The following is a 20,947-nucleotide window of genomic DNA, read 5'->3' on the forward strand; positions in this document are numbered from 1 at the left end:
TTCTTTTTCCTTCTTTTTAAAAAATTTTATTTAACTTAGGTTTTTTTGTGTGTTCTGAAGTTAATAAATGATGTGGTCATAGATTAGATGAGATTATTGTGGGTTTTTTCTGCTTTTGAACTTTGTTAGAATTATTCTCAAATTATATAGTTGAGTCTTTCCCTAGAAAATTGCTTTGCTTAGGTCATTCTAGGGTGATAGTCAGCTTGTATTTGAACTGGAACATCTTTTAGTTTCTTTGATTTTCGTTTGTTAGTTCAGTATTCTGTCTTTCTGAGGTGATCAACAAAACAAATTTTATTTAATTACCTAGTGCATGGAAATTACTAAGCCATTAAAACACCATATATTTCAGGTTATATGACTAAATTTTGCTCAGTGTTTGGGTCTCCTTGGGTCTTCTACTTATATTTCCTTTCATGAAACTGCTGAAATCAAAGCTGAGAGCCACCATCAGGAGCTCACAAAATCATGCCTATAAGGAGCGTCAGGTCATCCCACCCCGTCCATATTAAAATAAGAATCCTTTTAACAATATCCCTAATAAATAAACCTGGGGTTAGAATTGTATATCCTAAGTATAGCCACAGTTCTCCATGATTCTTTTGTCATTTCTAAAGAGTATGTCACTGACGTGATTGATCAGTGACTAGCACTAGATTTTTAGCTGTGCACTTGTATACAATTAAACTTCATTAAATTGATTGGGAGTTGATCTTTGATTACTGCAAAAAAAAGTGAATTTTTAAAGAGTTATCAATATATATTTCATTATTATTTTAAATATTCAAGCAGCCTGCGTACAGATGGATTTCTAGTCATATGGCTCACTTTTCAAAAACTCAGCCTCTGCTTTAGGGTAATCTTAAGCTCTTTTGTGTTTTTAAGTAAATGAAGACAAACCTCAGAACATAGGCTCAGCAGTTCAAGTGCTGCTAGTCTTGATTATTACAGCATAGGTGATATGATTAAAATGAGTTCTGACTCATGAAAACATAATTTAATTTTTTTTAAAGAGGAGGATCTAGTATCCTGGCTAGTTTCCAGGAGAGATAATTGCATTACTTCTTCCAAGAACTCCTATTGCTTTAATTGGGGAGAAAGATGTGATTGACTGAGTGTGTCCTGAAGCCATTTTTCACAGTTTTGGGGGGCATGGAGGCAAGTGAAGGATTTCCTGGTCAAGTGTGAAGTAAGGAGTTCATCTTTTGGGATCTACAAAGAGTCTTTTGAATTCTGAGGAACTTTTGTGTGTCAAGAGAGAGAAGGATTTGCTTAGAAGGTGAACATCCCTGCTTTTTACTATAATAGGCTGCTGTCAAGGCTGAAGAGGGAGAAAAACTCATCGAACATTTGCAGAAAAAAGTTTTGTCCCTGGAGAAGAGACTAGAAGGAAACTTGTCAGGGGAGGAACATGTACAGGAGCTACTTAAAGAGGTAATTTAAATCTACATCACCTTCCCCTTGGTTAGTGTCAGAGTGAAACAGTAATGAGATGTGATTTCTCCTACCCCTTCTTTTGTTGAATACTTACCTTACCATCCTTTCAAGCTCAAGTCCTGTAAAATCTGCTTTATGACTTCCCTCAGGGCTTCCCTTATTTCCCCAGTGAATAAAAAACTTGTCCTAGGGTACTTCACGCATACGTTTTGGGATGGAACTGGACCTAGGATTTCATCATATTGAGAATTCTTATCTATTCATATTAGCACCTTTTTCTGCAACTTCTGCTGCTCTAGAGCTGCCTAGGGCACTGACAGTTAAGTGACTTGCCCAGGGTCACATAATCAGTATGTGTCTTGTCAGTCAAGACTTAAACCTAGCTCTTCTTGAACCCAGCGCTGGCTCTCTACCAACTGTTTACACTGTCATATGCTATTGAGTGTTATAGTTACTGGTGGTCTTTTTGTCATATCCCCTACAAGAATCTAGTGTCCATGAAGGGCAAGAACTGTGTAAAATCTAAATTTAGTGTTTCTTCCAACATTCTAGTACAGTGGAAATTGTAAGTGCTTCAACTGTTTTTGAATATGAATTCTGATATTTCATAGGGTCATAGAATTTTAGAGTTGAAAGAACACATTAAAAGTCAGAAGATCAAGGAAGAAAGTTTTCTTTAACTTTACTGTTCCCATAGAGATAATCTTATTGCACCTACAGTCATCCTCAAAAGACAGTCTTCTCCCAGGGACTGAAACACTTTTTCTTCTGCTTGTGAGAGATAGTTATGATTTGATGAGATGCTCTTTACAAATAGACTATACCCATCATTCTGTGCTACTTGGAGACTACTCTCTCTACCTTGTTCCCCCTCCCCTTTGTGTTCTTCTGTGAGTGAAGACAAATAGTTATGGATGCAGGCTTTTATTAAGAAAAGATGCTGCTGCAGTTTAGCTATGCCTGGTTTATGGAAAACCAGACAGGGTGATTGTTGGCTAATAGTGTGTGTGTGGGGGGGGTTGCTTTTCTTTTTTTCAATTGTTTCAGAAAACTGTTGCAGAACAGAAATTGGATGACACAAGGCAGCAGCTGTTGGCTGCTAAGACTAGCCATGCTGAGACAGTTAGCCTGCTGGAGACCCAGGTACTTTTTCCATTGTGTTCTTTGTTTGTATTGTAAGTGCTTTATGTCTGTGAAACAGTGTGTCTGTGTGATTAAAACTTACACTATAATTATAAATCTCTTGGAATTATAAATTTAGGAATGCTTTTCCATCTCATTGTTTTTAGTACCAGAAGTATGAGTGATTCGGTGAATAGTACCATCTGGTCCCTCCAGGCTTAAAGGGATCTTAGTGATCAGTCTAGTAAAATAGCTACATTTAACAGATCGAGAAACTGAGGGCCAGAGAGGGGAAGTAGTGTGCCCATTATCACACAGTTAGTACGTAGGTAGGTAGGAGATTCAGCATTACTGGCTTCACCTCTGAGAAAGGGTCTTACTATATCAGCTGTGTACATACCAGTCACTTGGAGGGATCCTCCCTTTAGTGGGAATAGCTGTCATGCTTGAAGTTCTCCATCCTCTATTTCTCTGAACAGAAAGTATTTCTTTTTGTTTTATTTCTAGATCACAAAACTGAATAGTCAAGTAACTGACAGCCATGCATTACTTCATGAGAAAGAAGAATTTATAAAAGGATTAAGAGAAAGCAGCCTTAGTCAGGTGAAAGTCAAGCCTGGGGAACTGGCATTCTTCTCTTAATGGTGTCTGCATTTGTTGAATAGGGAAGAGTATTTCTTTTCTTTCCCCATTTAGGTAAAAGAACTTGGGGAAATGCTGCAGATTTCAGATGAGAAGCTTAAGAAGAGCAGTGAAATAATGATTGAAAAAGAAGCACAGATCCAGAGGCTTGTAAGTGTTCTCTGCTAGTTTCATTTTCTGGCAGGAAGAGGATGCGTTGTGTCTCGGGATGGATTTTCTGGTTTGAATCAGTTAGGAAGCATCATGCCCTGACCTTACTTGTGGCTGTGCCTGTCATTTGACACACACTCAGATTTTCTGTAATTCATAGATTTGTTTTTATGGGTGCTTTTTTGTTTTTGAGAGATGGCAAGAACTATTAGGTTTGACTGGGTGAGTGTGATGACAGCTTATCTCTATAGAGAGACAAGATCTTCAGTAACCCAAGGCCTGTGGAAGGATCCCTTTAAAAATTCTTTTTGTTAAATGTTTATTCAAGCTTCAAAAGACCTGTCATTTCTTTAGAATGGGGGTTCCTTCCACTGACAGAGATCAGAACCTCTCCACATGTTAATAGGCAATCCGCATATAAGTTTCTGTGACCAAAAAAATTCATCTCAGGATGACAAGCTTCTCTGCAATCAGCAAAACTGATCTGAAGATGGCAGTAATACCAACCTGTTACCTGACATATCCTGGACACTCTAGCCTTAGAGTACCCAGAGTCCCCTGCATGCCATGAGGAGGGCTTCACTGGACTCGATTTGAAGAGAAGTAGCATAATCTAAAAGAAACAGCTCCGGGTTTACTGTCCAGGGAGACATGGCTTTGAATCCTACCTTTGACATTGGCTATCCTTGTGGCCATGGGAAAGTCATTCTCTCTGAGCCTCAGTTTCCTGATCTGTAAAATGGAAATAATAGCTGTAGTACCTGCTTCATAGGTAAAATCACTTTGCAGATCTTTAAATTGCTGCACAGCTGCTAACAGCTTATTAACTAGATAATAAAAAATTGTTTTTGGGGGTTTTGAACAGTCCAGTTTGGCAGAAGAAAGGAACAAATTGCAACAGCAGGTCTTGGTCCTGGAGCAGCAGTATGCAGAGCAGGGGAACCGACTGGAGGCTGAAATAGCTGCCCTTGAGAAAACTCGAGCATCTGACGAGACAGCCGCAAGCCACCAGATAGTAAGTAGAGGAAAGTGCTTGACACAAGGATATTATGGTCACCGAGGCCCTTCCTTCAAGGCCAAGAAGCTGAATATACCAAGGACAAACAAAATGTAGCTTTTGTAATTGTTTCCATGGAGATGAGGAAAGTCATTCTCTGAGTTGCAATATTTTAAGTAGCAGTTTATAAATTTTTTGGAGATGAAGTTTTAAAATGTTTCATATTGTAGTACATAAATTTCCTTTCTCTTCATGTCCAAATTGTATTGGTTCTTTACTCTTTTTCCCCCTCTCCACCTTGTTTTTGCTCCTTATTCCCTTCTTTTCTTGAACTCATCTCCCAGCTGTTTACTTTTCATAATTAGGAGTGTTCCTTTTCTTTGCTCTTTACCTTCCTTAATCCACTGTATCTTAGAAGTAATCCTATAGTGACTTCTTTTGCAAAATACTGGTTTGAAGGTCCCTATAGTTAAAGAACTAGTAACTTCAGTATTATACAGATGAACAGTGTAACTGTTTAAAACTTTTTTCTTTTAATACCTATTCTTTCTAATTTTCAGCAACTGCTGGAAGAAGAAAATGCAAACCTTAAAGAAAATAGAAATGAATGTGAAAGTTCTTTAGAAGCCCACAAGCTTGAGTTGAAGAAATTGAAGGTATTTACAAAATTAAAGGAGGGTGCTTCCAGCAATGTGAATCCTTTTGAAAGGTTATCAGCATGGTGTGGCAGAAAGAGCCTTGGGCTTGGAATCACAGAACAGTGGTTCAAGTACTTACAGTTACTTCTGTGACCCTGAGCAAATCATTTCAGCCTCAATTTATTCATTGATAAAATGAAGAAGTTAAACTGGGTTGTCTCTATGTTTCTAACAGTTTATTTTATGTTTTAAAGCCTTGCCTGTCTAATATCCTTTGGTCTAAAGCCCCTTCCAGCTCTAATTTGTGATTCTACAAAAAAGCAAGTAGCGTAGGCTCTAGCGCAGGGGTGGGCCTTGAGGCCCCATGTGGCCTTCTAGATCCTTAAGTGCAGCCTTTTGACTGAATCCAAATTTTACATGGATTTGTAGTCATTGGTCATTCCTGGGCTTTGTAGTCATTGAGATGCAAGTTAACTTGAATCACGAAGCTAAACTTAATGGGACTGGTACATTTTTTATTCCTTCCTATTTGGTCAAATGAGTTAGTGCTGCTGTCTTGCTTTTGAGGAAAATGTTTATCCTACAATGTCCTGGGATGGTAGGTACAATGGAAAAGAACAGTAGATTTGTAGTCAGAGAGGTCGTAGGCTTGAATCTCAGCTCTGTATGATATTTGTGTGACACTGGACAAATCATTTAACCTCTCTGCACTTGATTTTCCTCATCATGAGGGATTTGGCAAAAACGACCCCAACTTCTGGGGAGAGGACTTACTATTGGACAAAAGCTGCTGAAAAAACTAGAAAGCAGTCTGGCAGAAATTAGGTGTAAACCAATAACTTACACCATTTAACAAGATAAACTCTAGATGAATACAGGACTTGGACACGAAAGGTGACATCTTAGACAAATTAAAGGAATAAGGAAGAAATTACTTTTGGATCAGTGGATAGGACAGAGTTCATGACCAAACAAAGGATAGAGAGGGTCACAGATAAATGTTTTACACAAACAAAACCAGTGTAGTTAAAATTAGAAGGGAAATTGGCAACCAAGAAAAATCCTCTGCAGCTCGTTCTCCAAGATGTATTAGGAATTCATTCAAATTTTTAAGAAGACCCATTCTCTCCTGCTCTTTGACCATAGGTAAATGGTCAAAGGATATGAATAGACAGTTTTCAGAGAAAGAAATCCAAGTTATTAACAGTTTTATTAAAAGAAAAGTGTTCCAAATCACTAATAGTTATAGAAATGTAAATTGAAACAAGTTGAAACTTCTACCTTAAATCCCATCAGATTAGCAGATATGACAAGAAAATGACATGTCTGGGTCATGCATGGGAAAATAAGCACATTAATTCATTGTTGGTGAAACTGTGAATTGGTCTAGCCATTTTGGAAATCAGTTCAGAACTATGCTCCAGAAGTTACTCAACTGTACCTAGCACAGTTCCTGGTACAGAGTAGGCACTTGATAAATGCTTATGGACTCAACTTGCATGCTTTGACCCAGTGATGTCACTACTAGGCCTATACTTCAGAGAGAGCAAAGAAAGAGGAAAAGAAACCATATGTACAAGACTATTTATTTCTGGAAGCTCTTTGAGTATTGACAAGGAACTCTTTGAGTAATGGGGAACCTGTCTTTTGAAAAATGACTGAATAAATTATGGTATATGGATATAATTGAGTAGTATTGTTCCATAAGAAATCAGGAAAGGGGGGGCAGCTAGGTGGTGCAGTGAATAGAGCTCTGGTCTTGGAGTCAGGAGGACCTGAGTTCAGATCCAGCCTCAGACACTTGACACTTACTGACTGTGTTGCCCTGGGCAAGTCACTTAACCTCGATTGCCTCACCAAAAAGCAAAAAGAAATAAATCAGGAAAGGGTTGCTTTCAGAGATGCCTGAGAAGTCTTATATTAACTGATACAGAATGAAGTGAGCAGAACCAATAGAATAGTTTGAACAGTAGCAACAATGTAATGAAAACTAACTTTGAAAGACTTAACTCTCATCAGTTTAATGATCTTATCTTGAAGGAAGAGAAGGACTCTGTAAGGTGAGAGGTAGAAAGAGGAAGTGCATTGTAGGCATTTGGACCAGCAATATCACAGTACCAATGATGAATGCTGCCCTTCTACTGACTAGAGGTAATGAATTCAAGGTGCAGAATGAGACATGCATTTTTGGACATGACCAATGTGGGAATTCAGTATTTTTGACAATGCAGAAATGTCAAAAAGGTTTAACTTTTCTTTTTTAATTGAAAGAGGAGGAGGCAAAAGAGGAAGAGAAGGGGTGGGGATAGTTTTCCCAAACAAACATAAAAGGCCAGCAGGAATCAGTTTTGGAAGTTTTACATGTTAAATTTATCATGTATTTAAAAGGAAAAGCAAGGACCAAACTAACCTCTTCATTGTTCCATATACACAACACTCTTGTCCATCCTAGTGCCTCTGTACTGGCCGTACCACTTGCCTAGAACATGACTACCTCTGCCTCAACTATTATTGCCTTCCCTCCTATACTTTGTATAATTTGTATTTATTGAATTTACATAAGAGATTTGAAGTTTCGTGTACAATTCCCACCTGTTCCACAGTGTACTATAGTAGGGAAATTTGGTGTTTGTTAAGCTTTCTGCCAAAGATGGTGCTTGAGCTGCATCACAAAGGAAGAAAGGGACTCAGGTGCCAAGGTAAGGAGGGAAGGCATTCTTGGCATGTGGGACGGCCTGTGCAAAAGTACAGAAATGGGAGATAGAGTGTCATGTGCAGGGAACTGAGAGGAAGCCAGCTTGGTGGAATTGCAAAGTGCTGGAGGAAGTGATGCCCAGTGAGGCTAAAAAGGTAGCTTAGGGCCAGGTTGGGTAGGCTTTAAAAGCTAAACAGGAAAGTTTATATTTTATCCTAGCCATGATAAGGAGCCACTGGAGTTGATTCAGTAGGAGAGTCATGTGGTTAGATCTGTGTTTAAGGAAAATTACTTTCATTGTAGGAGGTTTCCCCATAGAAGGTTCCTTAGTACCTCTCTTAGTGATAGCTCATGGGATTATAGGATTTAGAGATAGAGACCCTAGAGATTATTTAGTCCAATCCCTTCATTTTACAGACAGAAAACTGAGGTCTACAAAAGGAAATGTTTTGCTGAAGGTCATATTAATATCCAACTCTGCTTCTCTGACTCGAAATCCATTGGGTTTTAATATGATCTATTGATCTTACTCAGTGCAGCATTTCTTATGTTGCTATGTTTAATAGTAATTTAATATGTTATGATCAAAGGAATGTGAACTAGAATTTTAGCATCAAAATCTCATGAGTGTATCTTGGTTTGTAGGAAGAATGGAGCCAGAGAGAAACTGTTAATGTGGAAATTGCCAAGGCACTAGAAGAAACCCGGAAACAAAGGGAAGATTTTCAACAGCAGGTTTGTCCAGTTGTGGCTACTTATTAAGGTCACTGCTTTTACCTTAGCATTCATATGATAGAGAGCCTGGCAGCATTCTGTCAGAAATTTAGATGACTAATAAAGAAATTTTTAGCTTATAGGAATTGACTCCACTGAATATTTATGCTTCATTATTTGTTTGCTACTTATCTCAGAGTAGAGGGATACGGAAGAAGGTCACAAAAATGCTATAGCCTGTTTATCTAATTTATTCACCAAAGGAGATTATACTTCAGTGAACATTATTGCAGTATCCTAAAAGAACTAAGACTTTGTAGGTTTTCAGCCCCTCCTGGTAGATAGTTTCATGGAATGCTGTTGCCCAACCAATTCATTACCACCTAATAGCCAAGGCCTGTTCTTGATTGAAGCCTTTCCAGTATATTAGGAGTTACCCTAAGTTATTCTGTATTCTTAGTTTTCAAGAACATAGGGTCACTGCCATGCCTTGATGGGGCATTGAAGGGAATGCTTCAGTTGGGGTAAATACTCATATTACTGCCCAAAGGTCACCACGTCATTTCCACATCTGGCCTGTGCTGTTATTGGAGGGTTCCTTATCAGAGGGTTGATGATTGTCTTATAAATATTACCACACCCAGTTGCCTATTGATCTCTGAATTATTGAGCCTTTGAGAAATGGATTCCTGCAGGCTAATACCCTGAAATTCAAACTAAGATTATTAGTGTCTTAGTTCGAATATCTGTGTATAGCCAGTTTTGGACAGGGCCCTGCTGAGAGATTTGGCCAGATTTTCTCTGTTGGCCAGAGTGACAGTGAAAATAATTTCCACGGAATCTGTGGTTGAAAAAGGAATGGTCCATCGGGTTTTCAGGACAGAACTTGTGAAATTTTTGAGGCTATTTTGGGATAGTAACAGTGGTGAATTGTAGAGTGGTGGTTCAGTTTAGGAGTAACTACTGTTGATACATGTTGGTTTTTCTCTTCACTAAGGTTGCTGACCTAACAACATTAATAAAGGAGAAGGAACAGTTTCTCAATGAGAAAACTAAAACTCTTCTCCAAAAAGAAGAAGAAATTGACCAGCTGAAGAAAGGTTGGACCAACCAACTCTATCCTTTATGCCCAATCACTGCTCTTCTAAGCATTTGTTCTTTTGTTAGGACAACATTGAAATACAGATCAGCACAAAGTGCTCAGGCCCAGGTTCCTTCCTTCTGGAGGCATAAATTCAGTTAGGAAATAATTCCTAAAATTGCTCTGGATAAATACTATAGTTAATATCCCAGTCTGTGTCCTGAAAGTAGGAAGAGACCAAAACCTGCATTTCTCAAGTTATGTTGGAGCCTCTGGTGTTCCATACAATATGAATAGAGATTTTGTGATAAAATAGAATACAATAGACATTTAACAGAGCATCTAGAAGAATGATATAGAGTATTGTGCTATGCACTGGCTTTTAGGCAAAGCTGAAGTTTAGCTATGGCATGATTCCTGTCTTCCTAGAGCTGCTAGCCCAGTAGGAGTTTTAAGTCACCAGCACAGAATCTGTAATAAACAATTATACATGATAAATGCTTTAGTGGGTGCAAAACTAAATGCAATGTGAATTCTGAAGGAAAATGTTATTGACAGAAAAATCAGGGAATGCCTTCCCAAGGCAGTGGTGTCTGATTTGGACTTTTAAAGGTATATGAACTCAGTAGCAAAAAGGGAAGAGAAAGAAAGGCAGTCTTGGCATAAGGAGCATTACAGAAGAATGCAGGCATCAGTGGGTCGTCTACTGTGGCTAGACTATTGAGTGTGGGTCACATGAAATAATGCTACACAGGTGGAGAGGCACCAGACATTGACCAAACAGCCTCGGGTGCTGGGCAGAAGAGTTTGGAACTTCAATAACAGCAATATTTCTTTTTTAGTTCAATTAAAAAACATTTCTTAAATGCTACCTCATATTGCAAGATACTAGGGATAGAAAGAATTTTAACATTTCACAGATTCTGGCTTAAAGGGGTTTATGTTCTACAGTAAGGAAATAACATGTGTGTGTAATATAAGATAGAATGACGATAGAGACAGGAGGGATCCAAAGTTCTCTGTAGAGAGAGAGAATAATTTTAGTGAAGGATATCAAGTAAAGCTTTAGAAAATTAACTAAAAATATAATAAATTTAAAAAAAAAAGAAACTGAGCCTTAAAGGAAAAGGAAGATTCTGAATGGATAGCCAGTCATGGGGAACTGGCCAAACAAGCAAATGCACAGAGGTGACATGGCTAGTAGTACAGTGTAGGGGAACCACTTTGGGAGGTTAGTATGAAAGTACAGATGGATGGTAATGAAGGCCTGCTCTAAGGTGGTGGCTCTGGGAATGGAGAAAAAGGGAACAGATAGAAAAGAGATTATTGAGGTAGAAGACTCTAAAGCTGCCTCCCAGATTTTGAGCTTGAGTGCTAGGGAGAAAAGCAATGCCATCAACAGAAATACTAGGTATGAAGTTATTCATCAAAAATACTTGTTTTGTGCAACAAAGTTTTCCATATAAAAATATATATGATTTTCTTGCATTTTGCTCCAGGATTGCCCCCACTCTTTTATCCACAGGATATTCTATAACTCAGACCCTTATATATATAGCAAAATAAAAACATTCTGTGGACAAATGAGTCCAGGAAGTACAGTACCAGAAAATTACTACTGGGGCTGTTTTCAGCATTTGAAAGAGAAATAAAAGGAATCATGTGGTGCCTCCATGTGTTCTGACTCAGGGCATGACATTGTCCTGCTACAACTGCACCAGTTGCAGAGTGACATGGAGGCCTGCAGGTGTAAAAAAGCCAAAAGGGAAGAATCCACAGGAAAAGAGTTGAATGTGTTGAGGCTGCAGATAGAAGAAGAGGAGGAGGAGGAGGAAACTCTTGAAGCCCGGGGTGAGCCAAATGTAAGTATACTGGCCACTGCTTTAAATATATGTTCCCCCTCAGCAAAGGGATTGAGATTTGTGGATTTGTGAATTGTATTGTGAATTTTTATTTTATTCATCTCTGTATTATCTATATAGTTTGAAAATTAGTAATATATGTACAAAACATTATGATAATGTTTTGTTGATGCTTTTTGTTATTTAAAACATAGTCACTTTCCCAATAAAATCCCTCCTTGCCACAGAACTCTCCCTTATAACAAAGAGAAACAGGTAAAACCAACCTACCTAGTTGATTATGTTTGACAGCATTTTCAACATTCTACATCTGTAGTCCATTGTCTTTCTATTGAGAAAACAGGTAAATATTCTCACCAGTCTTCTGCAACTAAGACTGGTTGTTGTATCCAAGCTGATTCTGATGTCTTTTTGGGTCCTTTTCATTTAGCTTGTTGTAGTCATGTCTTTTGTATTCTCTTGGCCTTCATTTTGCGTCACTTCATACAAGTGAGACATTATAGTATTCGGTCAATGGAAGGTGTATTGACTTATTATATTGTCGTGTGTATTTTGTTGGAGATCAATAAAAATAAAAATAACACTTGGTGCACCGACGGATTTATAGACCCTTTGCAGTAGCTCCCTGGCACTTCCAAGTTTTCTCAATAGGTTAGATACCTCTGATATGGTCCAATTACTTCATTTTACAGAAAGGGAAACTGAGTCCTCTTAACCCAAGTTGAAACAGCTAGTAAACAGAACAGGTGTGCTCTTTCCACTATACTGAGATACCCTATGCAGCTGAGCTGGTAAGGAAACAAAGGGATCTCTAGGGACAAAGCTGAGAATGATGCAATGACCCAGTGGAGGGGGCTTCTTACCTACCTGCCACAAACATAGAATTGACTCAGTAATATTTTGCTAGTTCGAAGTCTGTAGAGGAATAAGAGGAGCAAAAAAAAAAAAGCATGCATGTGATCAGGAGAATGGGAGAAAGAACAAAAGCCTTCAGAACCCCAGAAGTAACTTCATAAAACACTAGGCTTCTCCCCTTAATTGGAATCTATCTATTCCACACACATTCACTAATCATCTACTCTGTCCTTGAGTAGACCCTTGCATAAATTAGGGCGTCATGGAGAGATTTGATTATCTCCTTTCCTGAACACATTTGGACCTGGGATGGGGTTGGGGGTAGAGACATAGATTAGTGGAGAGCCCTGGACTATGAGTCCAGAGACCTCAGAATTAGTCTAAGAGTGTCATTATCTCACTATGTAACTTTGGGCAAGACCTTTTACCTCCCTGGGCCTCAGTTTCCTCATCTGTAAAATGAGGGAGTTAGGCTATATGGTCCCTTCCAGCTCCAAAATGCTACTTTTCACTTGTTCATTCTAAATACATAGTTTCAGTGGCTTGAGGAATAAAATTAATACAGTTCTCTATATTGAATTCTTATGAAAATACTCTGTGAGAATAGCTACACATTCCTTTTGGGGTGGTGGTGGAGCGATTAAAACCAAAGCAGTGGTAGAATTCTGGTCCATGAACATACTCTAAGTGGAAGATGAGGCTGGTCTTAGTGGAAAGAAGAAGGCAGAAATTTCTCCTGGTGTGCGTGCTTTGTCGGGATAGGAGAACAAGGAGAGCTGAAGAAAGGTGGACCTCTGTGAATCATGATTAAAAGAAGTATGCTTTCCCTCAAATCTTGACTGAATCCCCATAGTCTCTAAAAGGGAATGAACTAAGAGACCCCAGCATTGGAGACAAGGTTTGGTGATAGTGGCCCCAAATGATCTGGCAAGTAACCCTGTCCACTGCCATCAACTAATAGACACTTCTACCCCCTAGAACCAGTACTAATCCTAAAAAACTTTTTGATAACAACAAATAGAATAACAAAGGATTCAACATTATGCTTTTAGGAAATCTGGACAGCATGGAGGCTTCCTGTAGCCTGCATAGAATGCACACTGTCTTTTTACCATATTCAAGTAATTGTTATCTATGCTTAAAGGTCAGGTTTGTTTACTTTCTAGATGAGATGGTGCAGGGTTCAAATGACATCTCTGCCTTCCTGGAGGTGAGGAGATTATTCTTTCCAAAAGGGGGAAAAATGACTTTATTTTGAAAACAAAAAGATCTGGAGGGAGCAAGGGGAATTCTGACCTGTACCCCAGTAGAGAATGGAAAACAGTGACAGGAAAATAGAAAGATCCATATATATATGAGATTCATCCCAAACAGGGAGCACCTGCTCTTTTACAAAGAAGAGTGAAGTAGATTCAAAGTTACTATCAGGTGAGATCCTTTGAAGATAAGAGGAAGAAGAGGTGAATCTAGAGGCAGCTATTTTTCAACCTGATAGAAATAGAGCTCTATCAGGGGCAGCTAGGTGGCACAGTGGATAGAGCACTGGCTCTGAAGTCAGAAGGACCTGAGTTCAAAACCAGCCTCAGACCAAACACTTGACACTTACTAGCTGTGTGACCCTGGGCAAGTCACTTAACCCCAGTTGCTTAAAAAAAAAATCTGTCATGGATATGATGAACTTCCCAAGCCTTGTATAAACCTGATGACCACTAGCCACCTTGGATGATTTATGTATGCACAAATGATATTGCCTTAAGGAAGCTGTAAAGCATTGCTATTAAGTGTTGGCCAGGAAAGTATATATTATGGGAGCACAAGTATTGCTTTTTATCACTCTGCTGGTCAAAGGTGAGATCTATTGAAGAAAAAGGCAAATCTGAGAGATGAACAGTTGGATAAGTCTACCATTTCTGAGAATAGGGTTTGGATTTTGGACCATTAAAAGAAATTTGAGTAATGGCTTTAAATATGGAAATTACAAGTTCCTGGCCAGGGATAGCGTATACCTAAGAAAGACTGGCATGAATTTCTTGGCTTAGTCTTTCAAAACTAAAAAGTAAAGGAGTGAAAAAACTACCTTAGTGTAGCCACTCACTGGAGACCAAAGAGATAAACATCTTCCATATGAAAAGGATACTGTATCTAATGATGCTGAGAAATTCACAGGAGACAAAAATCTCCTGAACAAGCAGTAAAACTCATGGCTTCAGATATTTATACACAAGTGCACGCAGTAAAGAGATCCTAATGTAGGGAGGTAAAATTTACTTCATAGCTGTCACTGACACTGGGTAAGATGAGAATTCCATGACTGGAATATACTTCTGGAAAGTGTTTTCTTATAAAGAAAAAACAATAGGTAGAAGCAGAAGGAGGAGAGGTAGCCTTGTATATTAAGATAAGCTCATATGAAGAAATCTAGGAAATAGAGAGGGAATGTATGGTATAGGTAAAGATTAATGGCAGTAAAACCAACAATGATATTGTCATTAAAGTATACTAAGATCACCTGGACAGGAACAAGTGGATAGTGGAGTTTAATAAACCATAAGCCTGGTGTGGTTATTTATAATACTGATGGGGGGACTTAATTATTTAGACATAAGGTATTACATTAGAGCTACAACAGAGAGAGTACAGAAGCTATCTGGTACAACTGCCTCATTTTACAAGTGTGAGAACTAAGACCTATGGAGTTTATGACTTATTAAAGTTTACACAGTAAATGTCCAAAGCAGAAATTGAACCCAAGTCCTCTGACTCCAGATCCAGTGTTCTTCACACTATATCATACTACCTCATCTCTTGGAACTTTTGTCAGCCAAAGACAGAGCAACTTGTACTTTTTTCTTGTCTTAATGGTAGTACAACTTCAAGAGGTACAGGAAACAATGAGAACTGGGTCTGACTCTTACCAATAAAGAGAATTTGGGTGAAAATGAGACAGCTTTGGTGGAAATGACCCCTCCTCTTTTGAAAATCTGACAGAGTTTGGGGAAGGGAAATGAGAATGAAAAAGGAGCTGTGCAAAGAAGCCTAGGGGCAGCTAGGTGGCACAGTGGATAGAGCACCAACCCTGGTTTCAGGAAGACCTGAGTTCAAATTCGGCCTCAGACATATAACATTCACTAGCTGTTTGAACCTGGGCAAGTCACTTAACCCCAATTACCTCACCCCCCCCAAAAAAAAAGCCTATGTAGATGCACAAATTAACACCTTAAATTTTTCTTAAAGAGACATAAAGGATGAAATCAAAGGAATTAAAGATCAGAGTGATCTGAGACTGACAAGAAAAAGTAATAGCAATAATGAGTGTTTTTAAATTTTTGTCAAAGTAGGGATAGGACCGCTGCATTGAATATATAGAATAATGATGACTGGTGATAGAAAAGGCAAAAGCTCCTCAACTTATTTTGCTTCTGTTTTCTCTACCAAGGAAAGTGATATATGTAGTGGAAAAGACAGAATTAAAATGGCTAATACCCAAGATGAATAAGGAGAGTAAGAGAATACCTAGTTGCTCATGATGTCACCGGGCCAAGATGAACTGCATCTAAGGTTCTGAAAAAACTGGTGGATTTGTAGATGGGTCACTGCCAGTGATTTGTGAAGACTGTGGAGAATAGGAAAGGTGCCGCAAGACTGGAAAAAGGCAAATGTTAGACCGGTGTTTTAGAAGATGAAAATAGAGTCTGCAGATTATAGACTTAAAGCTTAACTTTGATTCCTGAGAACAAAATCTGTAAAATGTAAGAAAGATAGTGACCGTCTAGAAAAGGAAGCAGTGTTCACAAAGAGCCAGTCTGGTTTTATCAAGGGCAGGTCATGCCCCAAGAACTATTCCCCATTAGGCAAAATGCATAAAGAATATGAAGGGTCTTCAAAAGAAGAAAAGTAAACTGTCAACTATGTGTAAAAAATGTTCTAAGTCACTATTAATAACAGAAATGCTGTCAGATATGATAACAGATGGAGATAGTTGATATCACAGCATCTCTTACAACTGACTCCTGCATTCCACTCACACAAGTACCACCTTAAAGATGCCATCACTTTTTGCCTAGATTATTATAATAGCTTCTTAATTGGCTTTCCCGTTTAAAATCTTATACTACTCTAGTCGTCTTATGCATTGCTACTAAAGTAATTTCCGTTAAACACAGATCTGACCATATGCCTTTTGCCAAATCAACTCCAGTCCTGTTGTCTCTAGGATAAAATACAAAACCCCACTGTTTAGCTTTTAAAGCCCTACCCAGCGTGGCTCCAAGTTATCTTTCCAGCCTCTTTGGATATTACTACCCTTCTAGCCACTCTGCATTCCATCCTAAGTGACCTTTTTTCAGGTTCTCGAACACACAACACTCCTGTTGTTCCTTTACTCAGGCTATCCAGCTTAACATACTTTTCTCTCTATTTCTGCCTAGCTTTTCCTGGTTCTCCCAACCACTAGTGCCCTCCCTTCCAAACTACTTTATATTTGACTTTTTTGTATATTTTGTATTTATATTTGGCTTTTTTGTACATATTTTTATTTATTAACTTTATATTTACTCTGTATGTTTTTATGTGTACTTGTATCTCCCATTAGAACAATGGCTCCTTGCTATTTATGTCTATCCTGATAAGAGAGGGGCAGGGGAAGAGGTAGTAATATTGCTTATGTGTAAATTATGTAATTCTTTAAAAAAAAGTTTTTTAATAATTGTCCTTTTTAAAAAAAATTATCAGAGCCATAATGGCTTCCTCCTTTCCCTCTCTGCCCTCCAACATAGATGTGAATGAAAGCTTTTTTATAGTCTCTTCAAGAATTCAGTGAGTTTGATTCCAGTACTTGGGGGAGAGGAGGAACTTTGCCTGTACACAGACTTAAGACCAGTTTTAATAAAGGTGTATGTGTTAAAAGAAAAAAATAGCATAGACTCTTTGCGGGTAGGAATTGTTTGATTCTTTGTACTTGTCTCCCCAATACCTAGCACATAGTAGCACTTAATAAGTAGTGATTAATTGGAGAGACTGTGGGAATATAGACACGCTAATACTCTGCTGGTAGAGCTGTGGATTAGTTTAGCTGCTTTGAAAAACAATTAGGAATTACTATGGAAAAGTTACCTGTTCATGCACTCTGACTCAGTGATCTAACTCCTGGGCATAGACCCCAAGGAGGTTAGACAGAAAGGAAGCGCCTACATTGAGTAAACTTTTTATAGGACCTCTTTATATTGTAGCAAAAAAAAAAAGCAAGTGGAATGGGTCATCATAGATTGGGAAATGGTTGAACATTATTATGGGTACAATAATATGATGGAATATTATTGCACCATAAGCAACGGATAAATAGGAAAAATTCAGAGAAATATGAGAAGACTTGTAAGAAATGATGCTGAACTCAAAAGAAAGCAGAACCAGGAGCAATATAAAGTGACTGCAGTAATGTAAGTGAAAACAAGAAAAACCAGCTGAAATCAGATTAATTCTAATGGTCAGTCTAGATCCCAGAGAGTAGATAAGGACATTTCTTCTTTCTTGTAACACAGTGGAAGACTAAGGCAGAATTTTGGTTTATGGTGTCAGATACAGTTGCTTTTCTCTATTGTTTTTTGCTTCTTTTTCTTTGTTGCCAGGGAGAGGATAATGGACCCTGGGTGGACGGGGGGTGGGTGTTGGTGTATATCATAAGTTGACTATGATGTGGGGAAAAGTAGTTGTTAATAAAATTGAGCCAGCCAGACTAACCTTATTTTCTTTTTTACAGGGTAACTAGACTGATAGGTCAGAGGAATACTAAAGTTTGACTGGGCAAGTCACTTAAGCCCTCTGGGCTCCATTTTCCTCGTCTATAAAATGAGGATCTTGGTTTTGAAGATTGCTAAAATCTGTTCTAATTTTGAATCCATAATCCAATGAGTAGTTATTAATAGTTTGATGTCATCTTGAAAAGTCTCCAGTGGAATGTCCAAGAGATTGGAGTGTTCTTTAACGTTTTTATCAGTGACTTGAATAAGGGGAGAGTTGGCATGCTTCCCAAGATTGCCAATGACAAGAAATGGGAGGAGAGAGCTAACTGGGTGATAGAATCAGTATCCTAAAAGATCGCAAGCTAGAATCTTGAGACAGATATAATAAAGTGACACTAATTAATAGAGATAAAAGTAAAATCTTAAAGACAGAAAAGCTAATGTGATCTTAAACCACATTAAGAGAGGCATAGTACTGAGACTTAGGTGTCAGGCTTGCTGTACTCTGCCCTGATTTGATCATATTTGGAGTATTGTTTTCAATTCTGGGCCTACATTTTATGAAAGATAGCTGGAGAGCATCCAGAGGAGGGTGATGGGCTTCAAGATCATGCCATTTAAATGAGGATTGGTTGAATGAACTAGTGATATTTAGCCTGGAAAAGAGAAGGCTTAGGAAGGACAAATTAGCTTATTTCAATTATTTGAAGGGCTATTATATTAAAAAGGGAGTAGACTTATTCTGTTTGACTTGCAAAACAAAAAACTGGAAGCAAAGGGTAGTTGCTGCAAAGAGGCAAATCTAGTTTTGTTATGAAGAAAAAATTCTTTTTTTTAATATGAATTTATTTATTTGTAGTTTTCAACATTCATTTCCACAAGTTTTTGAGTTCCAAATTTTCACCCCGTCTCACCCTCCCCCCACCCCAAGATGGCATGCATTCTGAATATCCCTTCCCCTAGTCTGTCCTCTTTTCTTTCTCTCCCCCCTTCTCTTATCCCCTTCCCCTTCTATTTTCCTGTAGGACAGGATAGACTTCTATACCCCATTTCCTGTATTTCTTATTTCCCAATAGCATGTGAAAACTTTTTTTTAAACATATGTTTTTAAAACTTTAGGTTTCAAATTTTCTCTCTTCCTCCCTCCCCACCCACCCTCATTGAAAAGGCAAGCAACTCAATATAGGTTGTACGTGTGCAGTTAACGTAAAACACTTCCATAGTAGACATGTTGTGAAAAACTAACTCTATTTCCCTTAATCCTATTCTGCCCTCCCATTTATTCTATTCTTTCTTTTGACCCTGTTCCTCCTCAGAAGGATTTACTTCTGATTACACCCTTTTCCAATCTGCCCTCCTCTCTATCATCGCCCTGCTCTCTTGTCCCCTTCTCCCCCTATTTTCCTGTAGGGTAAGACAAACTTCCATACCCAATTGAATGTGTATGTTATTCCCTCCTTAAGCCAAATCCTATGAGAATAAGATTTACTCATTCCCTCTCACCTTCCCCTGCTTCCCCTCCACTGAGGAAAAAATTCTTAACAGCACTAGTCATAAGTGAAATGGGCTGCCTTTGGCTGTAATAAGATTCCTGCACATTGGAAATCTTCACATCAAGGGTAGATGACCCGGTGTCAGGTTTCTTTTTAAAGGTGATTCTTTTTGAGATATAGGTTGGTTTAGTTAACTATAGGAACTATTACAAATCTGAGATTCTGTGAAATTTACACCTGTGTTTACACACTTTGCTATCAAATAATTATGGCTTGATACTTCAAGTATAAGCATTAAGTATCTATTTTGTGTTAAGTTCTGTACCAAAGTCCTTTCACTCAAGGAGCCTACATTCTATTAGAAAATAAAGTATGTTCACAGCACAGGAAATACAGATGTATACAAAATAAGTGCCCAGTGATTAGTGGGTGGGGAAGACTATACTAGGAGAACTAGGAAGGGCTTTTGGAAGGAGGTGTTAAGTACTTAGGTTGAGAGTTGTGAATGTATCAATGTGGCTGCTCCCTTTATTGAGGCAGATCCTATTCCAGCATACCTCATCCTATGTAGTCCTTGTTCACGTACTTTCGTAAATCTTTCATAAAGCATCCATCCATTGCTAGAAGACTTGATCTAGTTTTCATAATATTTCATAGATACTCTTGCATCAGTCAGGCTATCCATCTGTTTGTTCTCCTTTACTTTTGCTGCATGATCAGCCTACCTCCTTTTCTGTGTCTCTAGGACATGTGTGCTCAGTGCTGTCACTTCATTTCACTTGTTCCATGGATATCACCATTAGCAATACCCTATGGTCTGCTTACCCTCTACCATGCTGGCCCTTTTTTCCCACTAGTGAGTTCCTTTTTGGGATGAGCCCAGACTGACCATACTTCATTCCCTCCTGGATGGTACCTTCAGTCCCTTCTCTTCACTTCTTTTTTAGTTCTCTTTTATGTATTATTACCTTTCCCTCTAGAATGTAAGCTCTTTGAGGACAGGAATTGTCTTTTTGCTTGTGTTTATAACCCCCACACATGGCACAATACCTGACTTGTAGCAAGCCCTTAATAAATGCTTGTTGCTTCACGCTTTTCCCCACCCCTTGTCTTTTCATTTTATTTTGGGTTAGCTACCACGCTGATTTTTCAGAGATGATGATGTTCCATAATTTGTAACTATAGCATAAACAGGAGAATGCTAATGTTAAAAAGATAGGTTTCTGTATCCAAGAGTAGATTGGGAACATAGAAAACATTGCATAGTTTCACAATAAGATCCACAGCCCTACATAGGAGATTGTCCTATCAGTTTATACATGAGAAGTTTTGTATATGAGGCCTCTTACCTCTAGAATCAGCACTCATGCTTCAGACAGAACTGATATTGCCTAATACCATTTTAGGAACCTTGAGGGTAGGCATCCCTGTCCAATAGTATTACATCCATTTGCTGTGGCGAGCAAATTCCTCCTTTCTTATCAAACGAATCTCTGTGATTCAGAGTTACTGACTACGGA

At 38.4% G+C, this 20,947-nt stretch overlaps 1 protein-coding gene and 1 long non-coding RNA gene across 8 annotated transcripts in view; one reads left to right on the plus strand and one right to left on the minus strand.

Moving 5' to 3' along the window:
- Positions 1–20,947, plus strand: part of GOLGA1 (golgin A1) — a 61,735-nt gene that overhangs the window by 27,056 nt on the left and 13,732 nt on the right. For 5 of the 7 annotated variants that reach the window (XM_020967559.2, XM_020967560.2, XM_020967563.2 and 2 more), the window contains 9 exons: positions 1,312–1,437; positions 2,488–2,583; positions 3,070–3,165; positions 3,259–3,354; positions 4,220–4,369; positions 4,912–5,007; positions 8,330–8,419; positions 9,396–9,498; positions 11,169–11,341. In XM_020967559.2, coding sequence (XP_020823218.1) covers positions 1,312–1,437; positions 2,488–2,583; positions 3,070–3,165; positions 3,259–3,354; positions 4,220–4,369; positions 4,912–5,007; positions 8,330–8,419; positions 9,396–9,498; positions 11,169–11,341 — 1,026 coding nt within the window. The remainder of the gene's footprint in view (positions 1–1,311; positions 1,438–2,487; positions 2,584–3,069; positions 3,166–3,258; positions 3,355–4,219; positions 4,370–4,911; positions 5,008–8,329; positions 8,420–9,395; positions 9,499–11,168; positions 11,342–20,947) is intronic. The other 2 variants (XM_020967561.2, XM_020967562.2) reach the window with 1 other exon arrangement.
- LOC144455918 (uncharacterized) overlaps positions 1–20,947 on the minus strand; it is a 38,640-nt gene that overhangs the window by 16,080 nt on the left and 1,613 nt on the right. The window contains exon 2 of the long non-coding RNA XR_013484772.1: positions 4,023–4,086. This is a non-coding gene — a long non-coding RNA (uncharacterized LOC144455918). The remainder of the gene's footprint in view (positions 1–4,022; positions 4,087–20,947) is intronic.

This window comes from Phascolarctos cinereus, unplaced genomic scaffold (assembly GCF_003287225.1).
Source record: "Phascolarctos cinereus isolate Bilbo 61053 unplaced genomic scaffold, phaCin_HiC Scaffold_2;HRSCAF=192, whole genome shotgun sequence".
Classification (NCBI taxonomy): domain Eukaryota; kingdom Metazoa; phylum Chordata; class Mammalia; order Diprotodontia; family Phascolarctidae; genus Phascolarctos; species Phascolarctos cinereus.